This window comes from Falco punctatus (assembly GCF_963210335.1).
Source record: "Falco punctatus genome assembly, chromosome: 1".
In the NCBI taxonomy this organism is placed as follows: domain Eukaryota; kingdom Metazoa; phylum Chordata; class Aves; order Falconiformes; family Falconidae; genus Falco; species Falco punctatus.
In genome coordinates this window covers 48,828,635-48,853,537 of record NC_137580.1, presented here as the reverse complement: position 1 = coordinate 48,853,537, position 24,903 = coordinate 48,828,635, and the positions used below count along the sequence as shown (strand labels likewise).

The 24,903-nt window shown below is 44.6% G+C and overlaps 1 protein-coding gene and 1 long non-coding RNA gene across 3 annotated transcripts in view; one reads left to right on the top strand and one right to left on the bottom strand.

The window, feature by feature from the left end:
• The window catches only part of LOC308071631, a 40,765-nt gene that overhangs the window by 892 nt on the left and 14,970 nt on the right, over positions 1-24,903 (bottom strand). Inside the window, exon 2 of the long non-coding RNA XR_013931258.1 lies at positions 1,353-7,489. This is a non-coding gene — a long non-coding RNA (uncharacterized lncRNA). The remainder of the gene's footprint in view (positions 1-1,352; positions 7,490-24,903) is intronic.
• Positions 6,539-12,228, top strand: LOC308071614 (uncharacterized protein). Of its 2 annotated transcripts, none has more exons than XM_080407310.1 (3): positions 6,539-6,649; positions 6,769-6,856; positions 9,194-12,228. In XM_080407310.1, the coding sequence occupies exon 3, from the start codon at positions 10,607-10,609 to the stop codon at positions 11,873-11,875; it is 1,269 nt and encodes a 422-aa protein (XP_080263436.1). In that variant the 5' UTR covers positions 6,539-6,649; positions 6,769-6,856; positions 9,194-10,606; the 3' UTR covers positions 11,876-12,228. The 2 variants fall into 2 exon arrangements, with proteins under 2 accessions (XP_080263436.1, XP_080263437.1); XM_080407311.1 differs by lacking the exon at positions 6,539-6,649 and having other exon boundaries at positions 6,767-6,856; positions 9,194-9,239; positions 10,253-12,228.

Sequence of the window (24,903 nt, the reverse complement as noted above, 5' to 3'; positions counted from 1 at the left end):
CATAGAAGAGGACAACATACCAAGCTTTAAAACTGTGATTAGATCAAGGAAACCTTTTTTCATTGTCATGTGAAAATTATACCTTTGCAAATCATATTTAAGTGAGGCATATAGATTTTCCCACCAAAAAACTCTGTCACAATGATACATATACAAATGTAAAACCACGAATTTTTGAGTCAGTTCAGAGATAATCTTTATAGAAAACAATGAGTAGTTAGAGTTTATGTGAGTCATTAAAATCTGGGGATGAAAGTAATTTTCAAATGGTTCTGGATTGTATTATAAATAAAATTGCAATGCTCCAGCATATGTGGAGATATGTATCTGGAGATATATACAGTTACATACATGCAAATATGTTTATTATGGTGTACAAAAAATAACATTTTCACATAGCGTGAAAGTAGTGTTGAAATGCCTTTAGAAAGGACTGGACCTAGTCAAAATTAATATTGTAATGAACTCAGATCCTAATGTAAATCCATGGAAACCCCAGATGCATTCACTTTCTTGTTCTGAATTATTTTGTTATCAAGTCTGATTAGTCCTAGAGAACCCTGAAGCAGTAGGAAGGCTGGGTCAAACACTGAGTGAACTCGGTGGTAAAGCTCTGTTTGCTTTCCCTCAGCAAGCAGCACTGAGATGTTCTATCTTCCCCGGGATCTCATGGGGCTCGGCAGGAAACCCAGCTATATCAGCTCCTTCTCACAAGATTCCCCTTTGACTTCACAAACTCCTTGAGTTGTGTTAGGATGGCACAAGCCAGTTCCCATAGCAGTTCCTTATGAAACCTGAACACCATGGCCAGCATTCTGTCCTTGTGAGGACATGAGAAGTCAAACCAGAAATTTACACAAGCCTCTGGCTATGAATAATAAAATCTACACTGCAGTTATCTGAAATTGGAGCGATAGGTGGACTTGCTGCAGGAAAATTTCCATATCACACTTTGTAAATCCATGTCTTACCCAGAGCAAGCTAAAGTCTTGATTTAAATGGAGGCAGTACTGGAGAGATGGGCAAAGAGGGCTGAAGGTACACCCGTGTTGTGTGTCAAAGAGGTACGTCCTACCAGCTAAGTAGGAGAAGGTGCAATAGCCCTTTTATCGCCTTCTGTCATGCAAAGTTCTCTTACCACATCTACTGGGAGGATTAATCAAAGTGGAGACCTCTACATCTAACCTTTTCATCCTGTGCTCTTCTTAAAGATAAACCATATCTAGCCAATATTGTCCACATAATCAGGGAGTAACTGTCATGTAAGAAAAGACAGATGGATCACTTCACATGTCTCCTTCCAGCTGTCTGGTCTTGGGGAGGATTTCTTGCTGCTTCATGACAATACATACCATGGTGCAGATGGGTGAAGGGCAGCTCTGAGGGGAGATGCAGTTAACTGGATTTTATGAGGCGAAGGCACTCAGTTGCAGGTGGGACTGCTCCCTTTAGCAAGCACACAGTGATGGTGTGGTGTCTCCACTCTGAGTCACAGATGACTTGGTCTTCCCTTGTCCTGCTCAAATGCTTCATATGACTTGCCTTTCTTGGCTGAGCATGTATAGGCAAGCTAGAAAGAATCGTGGCACAGGTTTAGACAAGTGCCTGTTCAAAGTCTTCACTGTAAACTTACTCCCTGGCAGATTTTGGCTTACTACTCCCCTTCCAGGCCATGTCAGGGCATTTATAGAATAATAAAGTCCACAGTCTGGTCCTGGTAGGTATCAGACCAGTCTGTTTTGAAGTGGAAGAGCATGTAGTCTGCAGACACAAGCTATGCCATTTGCACTTAGGACTAGAGGATGGGGCCAGCATGGATCCAACCCGAAGCAGCCAAAACCCTGCTGTTTGCTTGGCAAGGGACAGCAGTTTCCTCAGACAGTAAGAAGAAAAGGTGCTCGTCATCACAGTGTGCAGTTATGGTAGTTTGGGTAGTTGATGTGTGTTTTGCAAAGGGGAGTACCTCTTGCCTACACATCTTCCTCTCCCTAGATAGCATCCTTGCAAAAGCCTGGCAAACACCAGCCCTTTAGCAGTATTTATAGCTGTATCTCTATCTGAGGAGCCACTCTAAAAGTAGGCTAACTCAAAACATACCACATCACTGCTTGGAAATGCAGATGTGAAGGGATATCTGGTTCTAATATATAGATCACCTTATGGTGTGGCAGGTTTCAGTTTCCACAATAGAGAGTGCATTTGTGCTAGGAGTGATTTAAGCCATTTGGGACCTTCAAAAGCAGAAACCCTTCATGAACCTTATTGGAAATGACTACACTTGGGGGAAAAAAAAGGAAGAGAAACTAGAGGGGTGATCCAAGATCACACACATCTAAAGAGTGGAAAGGAAGCCTTTTCCAAAATGTTGCTCTTTCTCACAGAAAACACCTAAGTTGGGTGTGAGAGAAGTATCTTCATTACTTTGCTGAGCTATGAAGTCTTGCTAATGCTGGTGGAACTGGCATTGCAAAAAGCCACCAGGTTTAGTTCAAAACAGTCAGTTTATTAAATACTAGCAATATCAGCTGTCATATTTTCTATTGCATTGTCCTTTTTACATTTCTCCTTTTGCTGCGGGAGGCAATGAGGAGGACAACAAAGCAGGCTTTTCCTTTCAGATACACCTGGTGGATTTGAGCTCTGGTATTTCTCTTTCCCTCACTGCACAGAAATCCCTTAGGAAGAGCAAAATATCAGCGTAAAGATCAGCTGTGCAGATTGGAAAGAAGGATTTTGCCCTTGGGTCCAAAAACTGGAATGTTTTCTGCAGATCATAGACTCCGTAAAACATATGTACTCAATAAATAAGCAAACAAGGCTTGTGCTTGAATGGGGCTTCCGTGCAGTAAAGGAAAAGAACATTTGGCGAGTTGGGGTCAGGGGGTTGATACTTAGGTCCCTTGTATCCTAAAGCCAGTCTTTTTTGCAAATACTTACTTTTCTTCTTCATGCCAACTGTGCTGTCGAGGTACAGGAGAGGAACCTTTCAGAAACTTATTCCAGGTGATTTGTAACGGTGCTTCCTCACAGAGCTGACTGTTCCCATGCAGAAAATGGAGGGCATATGTCTACCTTGTCAAAGAGGTAAACCAGATGAACTAAGAAGGCTTTCCCTCATCCGCATCTACTGTCTGGCTGCTTGCACAGATCAGCAGGGAAAACAACAGAGGGGAAATAGCTGGAAGGATGCCAGCACTCCAGGATTTTGGCACCCTCTGTAGCAGGAGCTTGGGGTCTTTTGGCATCCCTCTGCTCCGGAGCTGTCAGCAGGTAACACACTCTGTTGTGTATCTTAGAGCTGCTGAAACATTACGTGCTCTGTCTCCACCTTTTGCAGAGATTGCCTGACCCTGCCCTGCTCCTTGCTTAGGGTGAGGTGGTTTCAATCCTCTCAGCAGCCCCAACAGGTCATCCAGTCTTGGTCGTGCCTAAGAAGCTGTCCTCTTACATTTAGCAAGAGAGAAACATGTCCACCATCTGCTTGCAATTGCTCTCCAAGATGCTGAACACAGCCTTTGCTTTCATGTGTCTCCTGAACGTTTGACAATCAGGATATTCAGCCTGAGCATGATCTTATCGGTACTTTCTGGTTGTCAGACCAAAGGCTCAAACACCACCAGGTCTCCACAGGGTTCAGCTGGGATGGAGGATGTGTGCGTTAGACAAGGTGGCTGTCCACAGCAGCATGCACATGTTTCCAGCGTTCCAGGATCCCCACCTGGGGCAGGAGCCAGCCAGAAGTCAGGTGTCAAGTCTGATAGATTTATCTTGACTTTTCCTGTGCAGAGGGGCACCTGCTGAGGTGACCCATCTCCCCTCTCCATGCACCCCAAATTGGCAGGGATGAACGCTACCACCAAGTGGTGCCAGACATCACTGTAGAGGACAATGACATTAAACCAAACACCTAACTTCTAGCTGGTTGAAGCTGATTGAAATAAAGCCTACCTTTCTTTATTTCCTCATTTTCTGGCTGCTTCTAGCTTGTCTAGCTGCAATAATCCTTTCTCCATTTGTGCCTTTTAGTGTGAAGAACAGCAGAAGCAGAATAAAGACCTGACTCATCACTCCATCTCCTGCTTACCCTTAAAAATGTATGCATGTAGCCTCAAAACTATGCCCTACAGAGATGCATGGCAGCCGTTCCCTTACATAAAATGGCAAGTTTTGTGTGACAGTGACCCAATTATTACATGGCACAGTGAAGTTGATGTCAAGTTCAGCTGAGGATAAAAAACACGGTGTTTAGATTTGTTGTTCTTTTAGTCCACAGGGATAAAAACCAATTGAATCATCTGGAACTCTTCATTTCCAGCTTAATTTTAATTGTTTTTTAAGCAAAACAATTATATTTTTCTGAATTAATTATGTTTGGTTACGTGGATCTTAACCTTGCGTTCAATTCACACACACACACACACAAAAAAAAAAGTGTCAAAGAAATATTTCCTTGGACATTGTGATGGTCAGTGAAGTCTTGTGAGCACCACTGGCATCAACAGTGGATTAAAGAGACATTGATTCTGAGTCAGAAACATCAAGCATCTTTTTATCTGATCTTGTGTTATTGCCTTCTGTCCTGTGCTGATATTCCAAGTGTTCCTACATATGTTTTTTTCCTTTTGATATATCTACTAAAGCCATTTAAAAAAAAAAAAAATGAAATCCACTGAGATTTGGCTCAAAAAAACCTACCTTATCCTGAAGAGGTACATATTTAAATGTGGATTATCCTTGAGAAACCTGAGTCTGGGGAATCTGATTTCTTCTTTCCATAAGGATCAAATCTACAGTTTGCACGAGGCATGGGAAGGAGAGTTAATCAGTATTTGCATGTTACTGATCCTGAGTAACCCTCAGTGTTACTTAGAGAGGTTTGGGAGCCTTGTTGACACCTAATGAGAACCTACAGATTCTTTAGGTTCAATTTAAATTCAGGTTAATATTCCAGATTAGATTACTACTAGCAATTTTGCAAGCACTAATAAATCCTAAAGGCATTATTGGTACCTAATCAGAAATTAAGCAGGATATGTAGACACTATTTAAAATTCTACCATGATCAACATGTTTAGAAGAAGTTTAAAAATCTTAAGGTTGTCATTCACGGAGTCTGAATCTGGGGAAATTATTAGCTGGCGTGTGAGTTTATGCTTCCATTTAGCAAGAATAGTTTGGATCTAGATGAGATCTGAGGAAATTAATCCAAAATCTGTGCCTTTTCCTGAGTTGGGAATTTTCTGAGTAAGTGTCTGGATCTGACCTATTTCAAGACAGTGATGTCTGACCATAGGCCACAAAGTCCCTGTTCCAGACTTGACTTATTTCTATTCTGCAATCTTACCTGACATTTTTCCCAGGTGCACATGTAGCCAGACTCCCTTGGTATGAAACACTACACCTGTGAAGCAATATGTGGAAAAATACTTTTGCTAGCAGGAATCAGCCTTTTGCATTTCTTCCTTGTGTAAATAAAGTAAACAAAAAAAGCGTCTGATGACTCTGCACTTACGTTGAAAAAGATTAAAATCCTTCTCTTTCTTTCCTCCCCCCTTTAATTTCTTCTTCTTGTACTGGATTGCTCTATCAGCGTGTTTCAATCTGCTTTCAAAATATGTGTCTATATTTACTTGCATGGAAGAAAATGGGAAATGTTAATGTAAGTGAAACATAAGTGAAAATAAGATGATATAGAAGAACATCCTTGTTAACCCTAGCCCATAGATATGATGTGTAGATATGTTTAAATTGCTTAAATACCAGGGCAGCAAGCTACTTGGCTGAGTTGGTGTCACTGCAGTCCCAACCAGCCTTATCACAGTGCCACCTCGAGGCCAAATCCCACCCGGAGCAGGCACACACCTCTCTAAAACGCTTTCAACCCGGACCGAGGGTTGCGTTTTTCTCATCTCCCTTACTAAAAAATCAGTCAAAGTGAAACACAGGTGAGGTCCGTGGTGTTAAACGGCTCCAAAAGTGTGCCAGTACTTCAGAACCCATCGGGATGCTCACAGATGTTGCGAGAGTGTAGTGCGTGTAACCAATCGCAAACAAAAGTGATGGCTGTGGTCTAGATGGATTAAGGTTTTTCCTAGCAGTTCGGTATTGCACAATCCAAATGCATAATAAACTTAGATCTGTACTTTTGCCAAGTTGCAATTTATAAATAAAAGGGCTCAGAGCAAGCCAGTTTTCCTATTTAGTTTTAATAGCTAATACTCTGAAAACCTCAAGGCTAATTAAACAGTTCATTGCCCTGCTGCATTTAATTATTCAGATATTGATCTAACATCTTAACACATAAGACAAAACAGTGACATATTTTATATTTGGAAATGGAAAAAATAGGAAGCAGACCTGTTTAAAAGTGATTTAGCACTTAATAACCAAACTCAAAGAGCAGTGTTTCCAAGTGTGGATTTTTTTCATGAGCCACAGTCTTTCTGTCTATTAAAAAAAGAGAGGGGGGAAAAAAGAGTTAGAAAACCCAATCAACTACAGAATTTTCTACAAAGCCTGCCTCAGTTTTCACATCTAGCTGAAAAAAAGCCTACACGGTACATTGCCAAACCCATGTGTCTCTACAAAGATGAAGACAAGTCATTTTGCTGGGAAAATTGGACCAGCACAGAGGAATCCTGTGTTCAAGGTCTGACTCTACCTGAGATGACTTCTGACTTTGGACTAATAGATATTTAGCTTACCTTGTTTCACTGTTGCCTGAAAACTGAGCCTCATACGTTTCCCTCTTTTACTGTTGTCTTATAGGACTTGGTCTTACTGGGTGCTTAGCTTTGGGGCTGAAATAGAAACACCACCACAACACAGAACAAGCTGCTCTATATGGACAACTCTGGTGAGGTTCTTTTGAAAGAATGAGTTTGTGTTCCTCCTTAGGTTTTCCTTTTTTTCCTATTTTAATGCCTTGGAAGCATCTTCACATTTTTGGGAAGCACTCTCATGACTTCTTTGGAAAAGCTATTTTCTCCCTCCCAACCAGAATCTGTGAGGCCTTTGGAGACTGAAAAACACAGATGTTCCGGGTCCACCAGCATCACTTCCATTTTTATTACTACATAAAGCAGAAAAACAGAACCTGGGTTATTTGGAGTGGAAATCATCTGTAATTTAGACATTTACAGCCAGCCTAGACACCCTAAACTGCACAGAAACATGAACCTAGCACACAGTCCTGTCTCATTCACAGGACACGTTTATCAGATACACTGTGCCTGAAAAGTGACTAAACCCCTTAACTGACTGTGAGGAGTGCCCATGGTAGCTGGCTGAGGTACACATGTCCAGCGCATAGGTTGCTTAAATGTCACTACTTAGTGACTTTTGATATTCCCAAAGACATTCAAGACACTTGCATGGGACTTCAAGTATGACATGGGACCTCTGGGAGACTCACATGGTGCCAGAACAGGATCTCTTAATGCTATATGGCTGGAAGACCAGACACATTGCTTTGGCAACTGATTCCCACCTGCAAAGACAATGAGATAAACGGCATCATTAACGTCTGTATTTTTGTCAGAGGACACACTAGAAAGCAAAGTGATTCATCAGACCCTAGGCACTATTCACCCTGGATTTGATTCTGCACGCTGGATGTAAGCCCTGTGGCCCAAAGCTCCCTGGTTTGAGGGCTCCTGATCCTGCTAGAAAAGGAAGCAAACCACCATCACAAAGCAATTCAGTTACATTAGCTGTCGATTTGCAGTCCCTCTGGTGACACTTAGAAGGCCACCTCGAACTTGGTTCTGGGGCAAAAGTAAGAAAGATAATGAAATTACCAGAAAATAATGAGCCGCCCACACGGGCTCCTATGCAAACCTCTCAGGTGCTCTTGGCTCCTCTGAAGTGGAGACTTCACTGCCAGACTAACTGAGACTGCTGACCCAGCTCTGAGGAGTTCTTCCCACAGGGCAGCACAGAGCAGGGACTCTGACGGGAGAGGCAAAGCCAAAGCTGTTACAGTGAGGGAGGGCAGTAGACAGCAACAGGCTGTAGGAAGGGCTTCCTATGCTTTAATCCATGCAAAGGCTGCACTTCCATTCAAGACTGACCCTACAAGCTGTTAACGTTCTATGGCGGGTCATTAGATAGTGCTGGGATAACACTTTTCTGCCGAGGAAGTAAACTTAAAGTCCTAAAAAGCAACATGTATTTCAGTACAATGGCTTGGCAGGGGGTTGATTTAAAGCCTGCCATTTGGGAGACATCCGCTTTACGTAAAATGCAGCATGCTTTGCTTTGGATCAGGAGCAAACATGGGTTTTCCCTTACTTGGATCTAGCACAAGTTATAGGTAGAATATATATATAAGAAGAAAGACAAGAAATAGCATGCAGCATATGGTCATTATTGCACAGTTCACTGGCTGGTAACTTGGTATGCTGCGTCTCCAACTTACAGTAACTGACACCAGATAATACAGTTGGGATTAATCCAGGCTTTATGAAGTGTTCCAAAAACTCAAAGCTAATTATTATGTTTGAGATTCCCAGATTGGCATATGGTATTAAAAAGCATTGTGCAGTTTAGGGGAAAACATAAATTCTGTAGGAACTGTATTTTGCCAGAAAGCTAGCTTTGCCCTCAAATTATTTACTGCTAATTGCAGGGAAGTGTCTTACATATGCCAGTACATTTCTTTTCGAATCTACTAGTTTAGCTCCCGGTGACCTTCTAAAAATTCCTTTATTAAAACTATGAGAAGAAAATCTGGTTCCCAGCCTGGCCAAGAGAGTTGAACTAACTGTCATAAACTATAGCGGATCATTTTGGATTCACATTAAAATCAAGCTTAATAACATGAAAGCTTGTACATAGTGGGAAATTCTACTTTAATTTCCTTCACTATCTGTTGAATAAAAATCAGCCATGAATATTTTCCTGCAACTTCTCTTTTCCTTAGGGCACTGGGTGCACGGATACAAGTTTACAAAGGCTGTACCTAGCGAGGGGCGTCAGGGGGGTGAGCAGAAGCAGAAGCAGAAGCAGAAGCAGAAGCAGAAGCAGCCAGGCTGGCGTGGGAGGGTGAGATCTGCTGATAGGCGTTGGGACCAAAATTTCAACTTACCAGAAACTGCTTTATCACAGTGACATTATTAATTTCTGAAATTATCTAGAATTATGTTGCTTGTTAAGCCTTTTTTTTTTTTTTCAATACGTCTCCACTGTTTAGATTTTCGAAGCGCTGCTAGAGTAATCTGCTGTTAACATAATTTCGGGTGAGCAAATTCTTTTTCAAAATACAACACTTCGCTGCAGCTGTCAGAGACCTTACTTCTACTATCCAAACAGCACCATCTTCAGGCACATTTAAAAACCTGTCAGTTAGGTAGCGGCCACCTAGCCATTCCTCACATTGGGAACGGGCTTTTTCTGGTGCTGAAATTGCAGTTCTTCTCCTCCTGTTTTTTCCCTGGCACTGTCTTTAAGTCTTGACACTTGTCAAAATTAGGCTATCAACCCAGTTGCACCTTTTGTGTCCGTATGACCGAAGCTTGTCTCAAAGCTTCTTTAAAAACTCTTTTTTAAGTTTTTACTCTTTAAAAACAGTTTCACCGTTATACCTGTTTCATACTGTTTATTTCACTTATTTCTGGTGGGATTTTGTCAATCTCCTCAATAGAAAGACCTAATTTATTTTCGTTGCTATGTTCAAACAGCATTTTTCAATGACGTGTCAATTCTCTGTTTTTTAACCTTGAAAAAGACGATGCCTAGATCAATAACATTTCACCATCTACTTAAACTGAATGTATGTTTTTAACATAAGCTAAATCTAGTTAAGTCGAAAGAAATAACACGAGTTATTAGGCTCTAGCAGTTACCTTAATTTTGTATGTAAACCAAACAAATCTGGGTTTGGTGGGTGTTAAAATCACAAGGAAATGCGGCAAGAAATACTCAGCACACTTTACAACGTCATCGTAATCACCTACTGCTATTTCCCTTAACGAAATATCGTGCATTAGTTGTTTATTCCTCGAATATTATTTTTTCCTATAGTCCACCGGCAAATCAAGGGCAAAGACCTGCACAGCAGCTCCGCGTTCAGGTCGTGCGCGATTTTCTGGAGCTGTTGGGAGGTGGGGACAGGGAGAGCCCCATCCCTTACATCGCCCACCGCCCACCCGTGGTCTCTGTGCAAGGCGGGTTGTAAAACCACTGTAAGTTCTTTATGGGAATGTTTAGCCTCTAGGAAACACCGTAACTGTTTCTGCCCTCTGTTTTCCAGGTAATAAATGGAGAAAAGATGCAGCTCCTTTTTCCTGCACTCCCGCTGCAGAGAAGAGTGATGCTTAACTTTAGGGAGGGTCTTCACATCCAGCATTGCCTCCACCAAATTTCCCCTCAATCCATGGGATCCCGTCTGTGGGTACCGTATCTTGCAGCACTGATGGGAAAGCACGCGTTCTCCTGCCTCTGCATCATTAGATAGCCCAACAACGCGGTGACACTTGAGGTTTTCCTTAGTCTTTATTTGGAAAAGAAAAATTCTTCAGTAGTAAAACTGACGGATTTGCCAGTTTTGTGTACATACAGTTATACAGCAAGAATATGATTTGATTGAAGAATCGTCATCAAAATTATGGTTAACCTCTGCGCGGCGTCTGTAGGAAACCTTACGGCAGGCAGCGCGTTACCGGTCTCAGCGCGCATTTCAACGCGTGCAGTGTTTGGCCGCAGCCGCAGAGGGAAACGATCACCAAATGAAAGAGAAAGCAAATGCCATCAGGGCAGGCTTGTCCCAGGGTCGCGAGGGGGATGGGAGGTCCTGGACGGCCCGCCCCGGGTCGTCCGCCCTGCAGCGGACACGGGGAAACCAGACCTTGCATTGCATCAGACATTGCCTTCCTCTCCAGAAAAAGGGGTTATCCCTCACCCCTGCTTTGCCGAGCCGCCCCCGGGGGACGCCAGCGGGGGAAGGCTGCTTTCCCGGGGGGGAGCAGGGGGTGAGATGGGCAAGCGCCTGGGCCCCGGGGAGCCCCGAGCCCCGGGGAGGGCCGAGGCCGGGCGAGCCGCCCCCGGGAAGGCGGTGCGGGGCCGGGCCGGGCGGTGCCGCCGCGTCTGGCGCCTTGGCCCCGGGGGGCGAGGCTGGGGGGAAAGGGGTGCGCCGGGGGGTGAAGGCTGGCGGCAAGGCGGTCCCCCGCCCTGGATAGGAACTGGGCTGTTCATAATGAAGGGGCTTTTTGATGAATCGCAGCCAACGGCAAGAATCTTCCGGCTCCTCTGCCCCAAACTTTCCTGTGCCCTACTTCTGGGCGAGAGATCGCCTTTGTGGGTTAATTTAAGGAGACGGGAGGGGCTGCGGCACCAGCCGGGAGGGCAGGGGTGGGAAAACACCGAGGCGCCCTGGAGGGGCCGGCCAGGGGCAGAGGGGCAGCGCAGAGCCCCCCTCCCCCGGCCCCGCGACCGCAGGCTGATGCTCAGCCCAGCCCCAAACCCTCCCCGGCCACTTGTGGGGAAGGGGAACGCCACCCGTGTCTGTCCCCACCCCGTCGATCAGGCCCAGCTCCCACGAGGGCCGCCGGTCCCGCACCTCCTGCAATGCCGCCTCCAGGCCCGGGGCCAGCTCCCGGCCGCACTGGGGGTCAGAGCAGGGGATGCCCACGGCTGCATCTTCAGGTGGCGTTTCCTTCTCCCCGGCCCGAGCGGACCTGCCGTCGGGTGGCAGCCCTCCCGCAGGAGAGGTCCCGAGCGCTCCCCGACGGCCCGGGCCCACAACCGGCCCCGCAGCGCCTGGGCTCCCCCTCGCCCCTCCCGCGGCACCGGCCGCCGGGGGCTGCGCCCGTGGCCCGTTTCCACCCCTGGCAATGAGCAGGGGCAGGGGAAAGGATTTTATTTTAGTTGCTTTTAATTTTTGTTTCTTTAGGGAAACCCATTTTTGTGTTAATTTCGTTTTGTCAGACCCTCTCGGCCCTGGAGCCCCGGGTTTCACGGCCCCCCTAGGAAGAAGTAAGGGGGTGGTCGCACCCCTCCCGACCCCCCACGCGGAGCAGGGGCCGGCAGCGCCCGGGCAGTGCCGTCGGCAAAGCGGCACCAGCGCGGCCCTGCGCAGCCAGGCTCTTCAGCCGAGGGGCAGGCGGGGCTGGGAGACGGGGGACTAAACTTCTACCCCCAAAACCAGCTTCTGTGCCCAGCTGGGAGGTGAATTCGTTCAGTGCCCAGCGCCTGGTGGCCGGCCCGGCCGGCCCGCCGCGGACACCCCTCTGGGGGAAGCGAAACGGTGTCCCCACCGGCCCGGCGGCATTTGTCCCAACGCTTCCCCTCATCCCGAGTGAAACGGGGATAATCCCGTGAATTTTGCAGGCGAACGCGGGGCAGAGCAGGATGCAGGGCGAGGGGACCCTTACAGAGTCCTCCCCAAGAAGCATCTTCCCAATAATTCTACCTCAGGAATGTCTCTTTCCTCCTTTGGCTTTATGCCAAAGCAGCGAGAATTTTTTTTTGTCTTACAGTTTGAGATTTTTATTTATCTCTCTCTCTCTCTCTCTCTCATCTATTTATTTATTTTTAGAGGCGTTGCTACCTTTATTGGCTGCTTGGGAACTGGAAAAAGAGAACGTTTCCAGAATATTTGGTTTCATTCAAATGAAAATCAGACTATTTTTTTGGCTAGCACTCCCTGGGACTGGACCAAACAGGGTCTGGACCTAAATCAATAAAAAAAAATAAATATGTGACTATCCAGGATGAAAGATACGCACCCAGCTACACAGATGTCATGTAGGAAGCTCCCGAGTCAGGACTCTAATCTTTTCGAGATTTGACTTTATGAAAGCAAAGTTCTTTTAACATAAGTTTTGACACCTCTTTTAGCGTGCACATCCTCAGTCATTTCCTTACTCTGGAGCCTTGCTCAGATCCATCACATAGGAAACATCTACCTTAATTTTTTTGTGAAAATCAAAGCAGAACAAGTATTTTTCTCTGGGAAAAATCCCATAGAGATACGCCCTGCTCCCTGTGAGCCATGAGAACAGCATCTGACCATGGACATAGAACTCCCCATGAAACACCAATGGCAATCAGCATTTTGTACACACAGTTTCCAGCAGATTTTCTCCACTCACTTCACCCACACCTTCATCCTCTTTTCCTCACCACCAGGGCTCTGTAGAGTCCTTCTCCAGCCAAATGTGTTTTGTTACTACCTTATGTTCTGGTTTTTACGCTGATTTACCCCACTCTCGCTGCCCTTCACATTGCTCCTTTGGATATTTGTTTTCTTCTTAACCAAAAAATGCTGGTGGCTGTTACTGAACTCTGTTCTGTCCCATAATATTGTCACATTGGTAATGTTTTTAAAAAAGCAAGTTTAAAGAAAATGTATAAAGGTTAACCAGAATCCAACATATACTAGATCCTTTCCATTCTTGAAGGTGAGCTGTGCCTTTTGCCTTTCCCAGAGAGCCTTCTAGGGCCTGTAAGTTATTATTCTGCATTTTTATTTACCAGGGGTCTCAGAAGTCATATCAGTATATTGCTGACAGAATTTCCTGCCCCATAGAAAACAATCACCTAACTATAACTTCTGTAGCAACAGAGATACTAACCTGACTATTCTGTGCCAAATCTAGAATAACACTATAGCTGAAGATTAACATTGTACTTGCACAGCTTTGTGAGACAAAGGTCACTTTTTGGATAGGCTGTAACCGCTGGCTGTCTCCTAGCAATGTGATATGTTGGTTATGGACTTTGGTATTAGGGAGATGCAAATCTATTCATATTCTGAACATCTCTGAGGTTTTGCATTTTGGATCTATCTCCAGTTTTGTAAGACATTTAAGCCCCAATTTTATTACTTTCTGAAATCAGCTTTGGTTGTTTGGGAACTCATTAATATCAGCATGAAATCTTATCTACAAAGTTCATTAGTGTGAGGAAATGCTGGAATTAACTTGGCAAATTTGCTTTTTATGATCATGTTTTTGGAAAGTAGGACCTACAAGCAATTAAGTGTTAAGGACTCATGAAAAAATTAAAGACGACTGAACCCATTGACCAGCCTTTGGTACTCCCAAACACAAACCACATGTTTTCAGGATCTAGGTTTGAATGCCAAGCTGAGTTAATTCAGATCTGATCCTATATGTAATTATGGATAACAGCCAGGACCAATTCCATGCCCCACTAGTCGAACTGCATGATTATGGTATCTGCTTTCTGATGAGGAAGAGAAAATTAAGCTTAATGCAAAAACGTTTGTATCACTCATCTGGATGAAAATGTCGTGTGTGTGGCAACATTATTTCTGACCAAGAAATAATGTGTCTTTCTTTTAAGAGGCTTTTATCTTTCTTTTAAGAGATAGGATATGCAGATGCTTTAATTGGGGATGGCAACACTCCTGCTCTTGAACAGCTGAAGTGCATCTCTCCTACCTGGGCCATATCACATCAGTCTTTACTTGCCTGGGGGCTGCTGAATAATCCAAATTCCCTATATAGAGAAAACAAGGTGTCTTGAGCTGTGGTGTGATCACACGCACTGAGTCACTGTGGGGAATAGCTGCCCCAGATTTTCAGATTTTTGTAGAAATTCCAGGTTTTCATAGGATCCACTTTTCACAGGAAACACATCCTTTTGCACTGCAACTCATTTCCAGAGCACTAGTTCCTCCCTGCTCATCTTTCCAAGGTACGTGCCTCCCAGCTTCCAGCTTAATGGCATTTGGCATGCTACTTGCAGAGTTGGGAAGCTTGGCTGCCTTCATACTGATCAACAGGAAAGAGTCTATGGGATAACGGAAATCTGGAAAACATGAGGGATGAAAGATGTGGCTTTGTTTAAACTGGGGGAAAAAAAGAGAAGGGAGGCGACAGTTTTCTATATGCAAAATGTTGCTACAAAGTTGCTGGTGATCAGTTGTGACCAAGTGAAAAAGAATGAGAAATTACTTAAACTTGCAGCATAAAAACCCAGGATAAATATCAGAGACACAGTCTGCCTCTTAAGATGGTATTTAAGACAGTGGTTTGATAGAAATCCCAGGACTTGTACTACAGAGATGCAGGTTAGAAGAAATATATGTATGAGATTATCTAAAGTGATTCAGCTAACTTCCACACAGGATGGGAGAGTGGCCTGGATGATTTCTTGAATTCTCTTTCAGTGCTTCGTTGCCACAAATCCCCGCAGGCAAGACAACTGTTCAGCTGGTTGACAGCTGATGCAGCACGGAGATTAAATTCAGCTGAAGACCGACTATGATGGTAGAAAGATGTTGATTCATCTGGAATTCAGGCTCTTAATTCACACCCAAATCGCTGGCAGAGCAGCTTGCTGACTTCAGTAGCTTAGTACTGGGTCCTTCACTGGCAGTTGTTACCATGTCCATTTTTCTGTTTTGAAGAAAGATTGCAAGACTGGCCTCTTACCAAATCCATCCCAGCTTTGTGAAATATGATGGCTATTCCAGCACGAGTTGTATGACAGTTGGAGATCAGAGGGGTGCAGAAGGCAATTAGGCTATTAGGTTCACAACTATATTACTAAGTGGAAGTATCAAGCTTTTCATTCTCCTCTTCATTGTTTTATTTGAATAATCTTAATCCAGATCTTGAACGCTGAAGTTATTGCCTGAGAAATGGCTTCTAAGTAGTGCAGAAAGGATACAAAATCGACCTGCTGATAGGAAGAAAACCTGCATTTTTATTTCATCATCAAGGAGATTACTTGGAGAAGAACTCAAAGTAGGAAGCACTGAGCTGTCTTTCTACATCTTGGACATTCATGACACTTATTCACATACAAATGAAAATGATAACATAGGGGCAAAAGAAGTTTTAGGCAAAGATTGGATGGAGTTAAGGAAGTTTCTCAAGAACAAATCCTCTGAAGCTGTTCTCCAGTTATTAACATACCTGCTGATTCCTGGTCATTTTCAGAAAAGTAGGGAGATCTAGAAAATCCTGATTCAGAGGGGAAAGAAAAGCCTCTGCTGCCTGGCAGCATAGTCAGTGGACTTCACTGACACCCGTCCATCTTACACACTCATGCACTTAAGGATCCAGCAGGAACAACCAAGGAGTGATGGTCCTCAGTTCTGTGGCTGGAACCCTGTAACAGCCAGTCCCTTTCATGGCAACTAGGGGAAATCAGCTTTATTTTTTGGCTGAATTAATATGTTTTATTTTGCACTGGAATAGATGAGGAGTGCTCATACAAGCAGTTACGGCATCTCTGATGGGACATGTCAATAAACAGGAGGGAGGTGAGAACTTTTCTTATTTCATATTTATCTGCAGCGTAAGAAAAAGAATGTATGTGAAACAAGGTGCTGGAATGTGTGGAGAGGTAAAGGAAGTTAGGAGGGTGGATGCGGTAAGGAGAGGAGGATGAACCAGTGGCAGGTTGGAGAGCAGCAATAAAATAGATTTGTGGTCACTGTGGAAAATCACTACCAAAGTAGCTTGCGGTAAGAAAGCAGCTGAAGATAATAAGATGAGAGATGTAAGGATCTAAGGGAGGAAACAGGCAAGACATGGTCCTAGCGTGGCTGGAATTGGCACAGGGAGATGGCAGGGTTTGCTCATAGCAACGCCTGGGCTTTCCTGCAAACATCGCTCCTGGAATGAAAGCCCATGTCTGTGTGTGGATGTTGGGCAATTCACAGCTAAAGGCTTGGGGGTGGGGGGTGGGGAGGGAGCATGCTTAATGGGGATGAGCAGAGAGGAGATGAGGGTTCAAATTAGTCAACTGCAAAGGGCAGGGAAGCTCTTAGGACAGAGTGAGCAGTGTTTGTGGGCCTTGCTGCCCATCCCGGCTCTCACCATGTGTCTTCTCACCCTTTCTGTACACCATGTTGGGCCAAAGAGCCTCACTGCCATCTCCTGCCGCCTCCACCACCCATGTCAGGCAGGAGGAATGATGCCGCCCTTGGCTGCTGCCACTCTCAATGGGAGGGGAGCCAAGCCAGTACTATTTATTAAGCTGCCCTGTGAATAATGTGGCAGGAGGAACCATCCCTGCCCTAGGGCATCTCCAAGAAGGTGCAGTTCAGGTGTGTAATGCTGTAATGTGCTGGGTGTCCAGTAGATGTTCACACCTCAAAATGGGGCAGAGGAGCTGACCTGAAAACTGCCTGTCTGCGGGGATTGACCCTCCAGGGTTCCTCTCCCAGCAGAGTGCCAGACTGCAGCCATGGTGGAGGGAAGGTGGAGGCTGCTACAACAAGCCTCCTCCAAGCCCCCACTGAAGACCGAGGTGCTTTGCATTTTCGTCTGGGAACTTTCCCCTCATTACCCTCCTGACAGGATGGGTGCAGACAACATTAGGGACGCTGGGCTACACACCGGCCCCAGAGGAATGTCCTCCTCCTCCTCCTCTGTGGCAGCACCTCAGTGCAGGGGGAGGCACACCAGCACTTCCAGCCAAACACCTTCCTTTGCAGGATTTCTTTTTTTCCAGCTGAAGGCAGCTGCAGGAAGGCAGGGAGCCTTCACCCCTTCTCACCCCAGCTCCCCACAGCTGCACAAGTGAGTCTGGCCGATGCCTTTTCCCAGGGCTGAAGGGGATTGGTGATTAAAGGGGCTGTCTGACCAGCTTTCCCCTAAAAGAAGCTTACAAAGTCCGTTTGTTTAACCTTTTCACAGCAGCTTGACCCTGTCATGAAGAACAAATCACTCCAAAACAATGTCAAAGTGTGGGACTGGCGGAGTGGCTCCCAGCCTCTTCCTCCTCCGCTGTTGCACACCCAGGGATAGGTCCAGCCCTGGCAACAACAAGAACCCTCTTCTGCATCCCACAGTCCCAGTCGCACAGCATCCTGCAGCAGCTGTGAATTTTGAGCCCCACAAAAGGAGGGACCGGGTGTGAGTGGCTGTGCTGGTGGCACTGAGGTGACACATTGCCAGGCAGCTCGCGATTCATCTACCTGCTAAAAGTGAGGGCTCTTGCCTCCAGTATTTTCCAGATATTAGATGCACTTATGAAGTTATTTTTTTCCTGATGCTAAACCCTTCAGCCAAGTTTGGGGTTACACTGCCTATTTTACACCTTTTGTAGACTGCTTAGCAGTGAAACCAGAGGGCAAACAGACTCACTAGTGAAGTCTAGAAGTAAATGTTTATGTTTCGTTACATTCTTTTTTTTGTGGTTAGGGAAGGAAGTTACTTCAGTTAAAAATAACTACTAAATGCTTACTGAGACACTCAGATTTTAAATGATAGTCCTCTTTTCCCTTAATCCAAGTGATCAAAGCAAAAATGCATAAACTGGACAAGTTATTGTATTCCAGTGTTTTCATGAAGTGATTTTCTACATGAACAAGAAAATGAATCTTAACCACTTACCACAAAAATATCCTCAGGCAATGGTAGTACAATTAAGACCTTTTCTTTAAATAGTATGCAAGCTAATGTAGTACATATGGTGCCATTAGCAACTTCAAACCAGTATTTGGATATTCATTTAATTTAAAACAGTGTGTGCTAACACAAAACTTAGCAGTAATAATAAATGTAAACTTGGGTAAGAAAGTAAACAATGCCATCTCTGTTGCATGCGCAAGCCATTAGTCAACAGGACCAGATTTTGATAGCAAGTATAAGCACTACATTTTTTATGTTATAATAGATATTTTTTAAATCTTGTTTTGTTTGGCTTTGTTTTAAAAATTAATTCTTGCAAAGAATAATCATATTGCTACTATATTTTATTGTGCTCAGTGATTTTCCTTATGAGGAACTTTTCCTTTGTTTGTGAATACAGAAAAAATTGACAGCAGCAGAACAAACTGTGCAAAATGAGGAAATAGATTAGCTCATGCTAACTGTGTGTGTAAACTGAAACACCGTACTGATATCTTTGGTTTTTTACCTAGTGACATTTGCTGCAGAACAGTGATGGAAATAGCCTGGTTAGCTGAAGGTGGCACACTCAATTTAAAAGCCCTGTGGAAAACCAGCTGTGTTAGTATGCAGGTGCTTAAACATCCTTTCTGTAAAGCAGACTAGGTTATTTAATCACTGCTTTAAACCAGACACTTAAAGTTTGTGGGATGCTACTGAAATTAAGATTGTTCATGTGTTGAAGATAACATGGCACAGGCCATTCCCACCAGCCCCTGCAAGGGAAAACTTTAGTTCTTCATCTCAATTTTAGATAATGTTGTCAGCTAGAAAAAAACCAACCAATAGTAGCAGCATTGACATTATGGTAGTAAAGTAAATAATCCACATCAAAACACTTAGGGAGAAACCAACAGGATGAGAGAATTTGTCATTTCCTTATTACAGGGGAAGTTCTGCATTTTCACTGCCCCTCTGTTCACAGCGGCCCCACGAGCCCTGGAAATCCCTATGGAAGTTGTGTTCCCTGCTGCGTCCCAGAGCCTGGCCCTCTCCCTGCAGCTGCTGGGGCTTCCTCTGCTGCATAGACGGCAAGGAGAGCAGAGATGCCAGGGAGCGAGGTGGCTATGCAGCTTAGTAAAAGGTTAATCCTTGACCCTTGTGGGCAACGGTGGGCAAGGTGGCTGTGCCTCCCTCGGCAAGGAGCCACAGCTGTGAATCCAGCTGTGAAGCACAGTGCCCAAGTGAGCCTTGGCTCAGGGAGCAAGAACAAGAAGCTAATAAATCACGATGCACACAGGAAATATTTACTTGGCAAGGAGAAAACTTGCACCAAGTCATCACCCAGGTTAAAAGGGAAGAGGCTTTGTGCAGGGCAGGAGAGGGCCATCAGGCTTGCCGGCACGTACTTCCTTCTTGCTGGAGCTGTTCCACTTTGTATAAATAATTAAATCATCTTCAGGGCAAGGACTTGACCCTGCATCTCTCGCATCCCAGGCGAGCACCCAAACAACTGGGCAATAGAATCAATCTCTTGTTTTTCTCTCCCTGGCCCAATGAATATTTAATCACCTGTACAAAGTGAAGCAGCTCCAACAGGAGGGAGTGAAAGCCAGGCACCTTGCAAAAAAGCTCTGTAGCTCAACAGCCCATCTACTTTTCCAGCAGCATTTGAGTCCCCATGGGCAAAAGCCCTTGGTATGTGAGAGAGGGGGTTGTGCTGACTGGATGCTCCCTGCTAGCAGAGTCCTGAGATGGTGGGAGGCAGCTCCTGTCTTCTCACCTTTCCCATCTCTAACTGATAGCCACCTACACATTTTCTTTTACAGCTGATAATATTGATGGCCACTCTTGGTATATTTGCCTAATGATTAGACATGGTCACCTAGGAAGGAGAAGACCCAGGCAGAACCTGCATCTCCCAGGGGACCATGCGGCTGCCAGGGCGCGTGCTGCAGCTTCTCAAGTTGGTGAGAAAGTCAAACAGACAACGCTGGATGAGTGGGAAAGATCATGTGCCCGCTGATGGGAGCTTACATCTTGGGAAGTTCTTGTCTCCCACATGGCTACTGCTTCCACACCCAGTTCCTTACTTCATGCACTGACAGATACAAAACACAACCCAACACATCACAGCAGTAAAAAGCATAAAAACCAGCTGCAGGGAATAAGAATGCAAAGAATAAGGTCATTCTGCCCAAGGCACATTTTGTTTTTGTTGGTTGTTTTTTTTTTTTTGGTTTGTTTTTTTTTTTTTTTGTATAATTCCACAGGAAACTAGGCCATCCAGTAAGGTTTTTACAGCTAATGCAGATTTTAAAAGAAAGCGCAACTGAAGGGTTTTTACAAAATGTGCTGAGCCAGAAAAGATACTACTCAGGTATTTCTGTAGCCTATCAAGGCCAAAGTTGGATGTGACGTGCCCTTTAGGAAGAATCAGTCCTAGCCTCACATGGTCCTGAACTGTCTCAGCAAGTATTTTCTTGGCATTTTTTTCCTTATAAGAGACACAAATAATTAAAGAGTTATTTTTAGAGTATAAGACTATAATTAAACTGTTATTTGCTGCTGCACCAGAAATCCAATGTGATTGCACAGGAAAAAGTGAGGAAGTTCTTTAACCTATTTAACACAGATAATCGCCTATAAATTCTCCATTCTACCAGCACATTGCTGCATTTTTCCCAACAAACTTTCTTTTGGGAAATTTGGGCATCTATCGACACCTCAAAATAAGACAAGTCAGAACATTATGTGGTTTTTTTTTTTTTAAAGAGACATTTAGTCTTGAGATGGCAGCTTTTCTGTAACTTCACAATGTAATTGCAGAGCTGTGTATTTTATTTTCAAAGTTTTGGGTGTTATTAAACTTTTCTGTTAAAAAATATTTTAAAACCCCCAACATTTCTTAGACATCTTTTGCTTCTGATAAAATCTAATGGTGATCAGGAGGGATGTTTGTGTTAAGTCTGGGCTATATATTTAGGTGTCTGAGTTAGATGTGAGTCTCCCCATAGGTAAAAAATTAAGAGATTTAAGACCCTCCAGGCAGCAGTCCAGCACAGGGGCTTCCGTGCCACCCTCTGGAGGTGCCCGATTCTGCCACTTACAAGACATGCCCTGTTGACTTAATGTCCCGGGTGGGCTGTGATCATATGGCTTTCTTCTCTCTGAATTTCCCAATCCTGGCCATAGGCTGCAGACATGGTGCTGAGAGACATCCCACTCCCTGCTCCTCCACTCCCACCTCAGACACTACAAACTCATCTCTGTTGTTTACACTGTCTTGCTCAATAGCAAAATTAATTCCTACCTGCTGCAGAATGAAGATTTAAGTCTGGGGAGTCAGTGATGGGAAAGCACTACCACAACAGGAGGATCACCTCTTTGGTCAGCCATACTGGCAGATGGAGGTGCAAGTGCAGGTGCAGGTAGTCCTTCTGACTTCAGGAAAGGGCAATTTGTTAAGCACAGTCTTGCATTGCTTGTAACAAATTAATTTATCACTTGGTTTTACCATTTTGGGCCAAACTTGCTGAGCCATGGTTTTTACCCTTTTTTCCTGCAGCCAGACTCAGTCCTGCTTGCTGGAGCTTATTGGCAGAGAGGATAGAAGGGAAGAGATGAGTCAAGAAGAATCAGATCAAGAGGGTAATTTCACAGACACACCAAAATGGCTGGGAGCATTTTCTGCTCCTTTCCGTTTTCTAGCTGCAGAATGAGTTACATTTGCCAAGTGCGTTTAAACTAACCTTGGAGAAGGGCTGTGAGAGCCTGGAAATGCAAATGGTATTGCAAGGACTGCCGGGGATAGGAGACATACGGCTAAAGTATCACTTCAGCCACAGCCTCTTGCCACAGCCCTGCAGCACTGTGCAATGTACATACTAATCTCCAGGAAACCTGCCTGGCTGGAGAAGGACTCGGGCTTTCCCCGTCATCCCTGGTTCACATTGCACAGGATTCCTCAGCCATGCTTAGGGCATGGATCTGGCAGGCTGTAGCTGGGAAAACTATTTTATGCCTTTACCTGTGTGCTGTTTGCATACTGAATTAGCAAGAAGGCTTTTGAACTTGGCTAGTTTCAGTCGCCCTCCGATCTCATCTTCTCTATTTCTGAACTCCTGGTCTGCAAGCTAAGATCCACGGCAAATGATTCACCATCCTTCTGTCATGCCAATCCTATTGCTTGGCAGGAGTTTCCAGAGCAAATCTTCCTAATGCTAATGCTGAGTCAAGCACAAGGGCTAGATTTAACCACATGTTATTTAACATTGCATTGCTTTGGCTTCAAAAGGCACTTTAAGGCATTGCTCATGTTGCCGGTGATGCCATGCCAGTTCAGTCAGGTCTGTGAGCAATGCAACTGTATTGTCCCAGTGCTCCAAAGTACCCTTCAGAAGTAGTCTTTATGATGGGTTGTTACAGATAACATCAATTCCAAAATGTTATGTGCCACAAGGACATCAACAAGAGGATAACTCTTGAAAAATCAGCAGTCAAATCGTGCTTGAGTTCAGAGAGAGCTAGGCTTCACAGGTGAAGCTGGAAATGCACCCTGATGCTTGGCGGCATGAGGTTGGCACGTCCAGAGCATGAATGGTGTGTTGCACACACTTTCCCAGGCATGTCACACCAAGGCAGTATGGCAGGAAAGCCTGGAACTTGCAAGGGTGTTGAACACCAAGTAGATCAGCAGAGCTGGACACCAGCCTGGGAGGCAGACACAGCCAGGTGACAGCAATAACATATATCTTCTCCTTATTCACTCATTTATATTTATATTTCTCTCCCCTCTGGGCCTGTGCCCTGTTCTCCTTTGGCTTTTTTCTTTATCTTGAGTTTCTCCTCCTGTCCTATATCCAGCTTTCCCCAACAACAGTCAGAGCCTAAACCTCTCTCCTTATGCTTCTGCTTCCCACAGATGATACAAACCCATGTAAACAGATGGCTGTGTGGGTTTTCACACGTTTTCCGTATATCTACACATTGATTCAAAGAGACATGTTGCACACCCTTTGCTCTTCCCTCCTACCAGAGTAACACAGGGTGAAAGCAGGGCTCCTGAGGAGCCCTTAGTCCTGCTGTGCTCCATAAAATCACACATAGCAAGCCCTCCCGTTGCTCACTGGGTTGGTGCCACTCATCTGGTGTTGTAAAATCTGCGGAGGAAATATGTGCTTCTCAGTAATGTGAGGAAAAGCCACTCAGCAGTTCCCATATAATATATATATATTTATATATTACTTCAAGCAATGCAGATGCATGTCCTTGTTTAGAAAAGTCACAGTTATTTCAGCAGTTGCTGCCAGGAGAGAACAGGGCTGCAGAAGGGGTGCCATGTAAATATGGTGAGAAGGGAGTTTCAATTTGCAAGGCTGCTCTGGCACACAGGAACAGGATATTGGTGTCATTTTTTTGGGGGGGAACACAAATAATGCAGTTTGCGTTTGCCTTGTGTCATCTTTCAGCTAGAGAAAAGAAAGACTAAAATTCTCCCTCACTGAGATGTCAATACCACATATCTGCTAAGATCATTTGTATGTTTTTGCTCTCACGCAGCTCTTTTGTTCACGAAAGCTAACAAAATTTGTGATATTTTTTTTTTGTTGTTGTTGCTGTCAGGGACAAAAATCTGGCTGAATCAGCACGGGCGGGTGCAGGGCACGGTGGCTTTGCCTGAAAGACGATTCACACAGCCAGCGCATTCGGGTGGGTTAAGCCCCAGCTCCGATGCGCCCTCTGTGTGGATAAAATAACACTTCGAGTGAGCCGTTCTAGAAAATGAAAGAACTAATTGCTGGGGTTAGAAGAATTCAGCCAGTCTCAAGCCATTAGGATCACGGAATTGGAGCAAAGCTGCCAGGGCTTTACCACGCTTAAGACCTAACCTTAGGTTGCTCTTCGATCACACGACCACAGCTCTAACATTCGCGGGCGAACATGCCCTCCATGCCCCGGCAGCGCTTCCCTCCGTGGATGCAGTGATGAGCGCAAGGAATGCCAATTCCACAGTACTCCTGATCGCCAGCAGGATAGGGACAGACAGGCCTGGTGGTTTAATTTGCCTTTTTTTTTTTTTTTTTAGAGGAATAAAAACAACAAAAAGACAACCTAGTCTGTCGTGAGATTTCTGACTGATTGTGGAGTAATTTGGGCAGAATGGAATAGAGCCTGCTCAGTGGCTCATGAACAGCACTTATCCGTACTCCATTATTTTCCTTTTAGTTTGCTTTACAAATTAGAAAAGGGCACCAGTGTCAAATTCTTGATGCAAGCCTCTGTGTGAAATGATAAGCTAAATCCTAAATTGGGGTCAAAGCTGTTCATGGGGTTCCTGCTGCTAATAAAAACACTTTTCTTTGTTCCTGCCTGCTAAGATTGCCTGCCCCATTTATAAACAAGATCTTATCCCAAAAGAGATACCTCTATGCAGAAGTTAGGGAAAAGTACCCTGCTTATGCTAGAATGTGTCCTTAAAAATATACTATGTTTTGGAAGGAAAAAAGGTAGCATCATTGCATTAAGAGTAATGCATTTATAGTAGCTAAATTCCTGGTTTTGTCTGCACATAGCATCTCAGGGTATT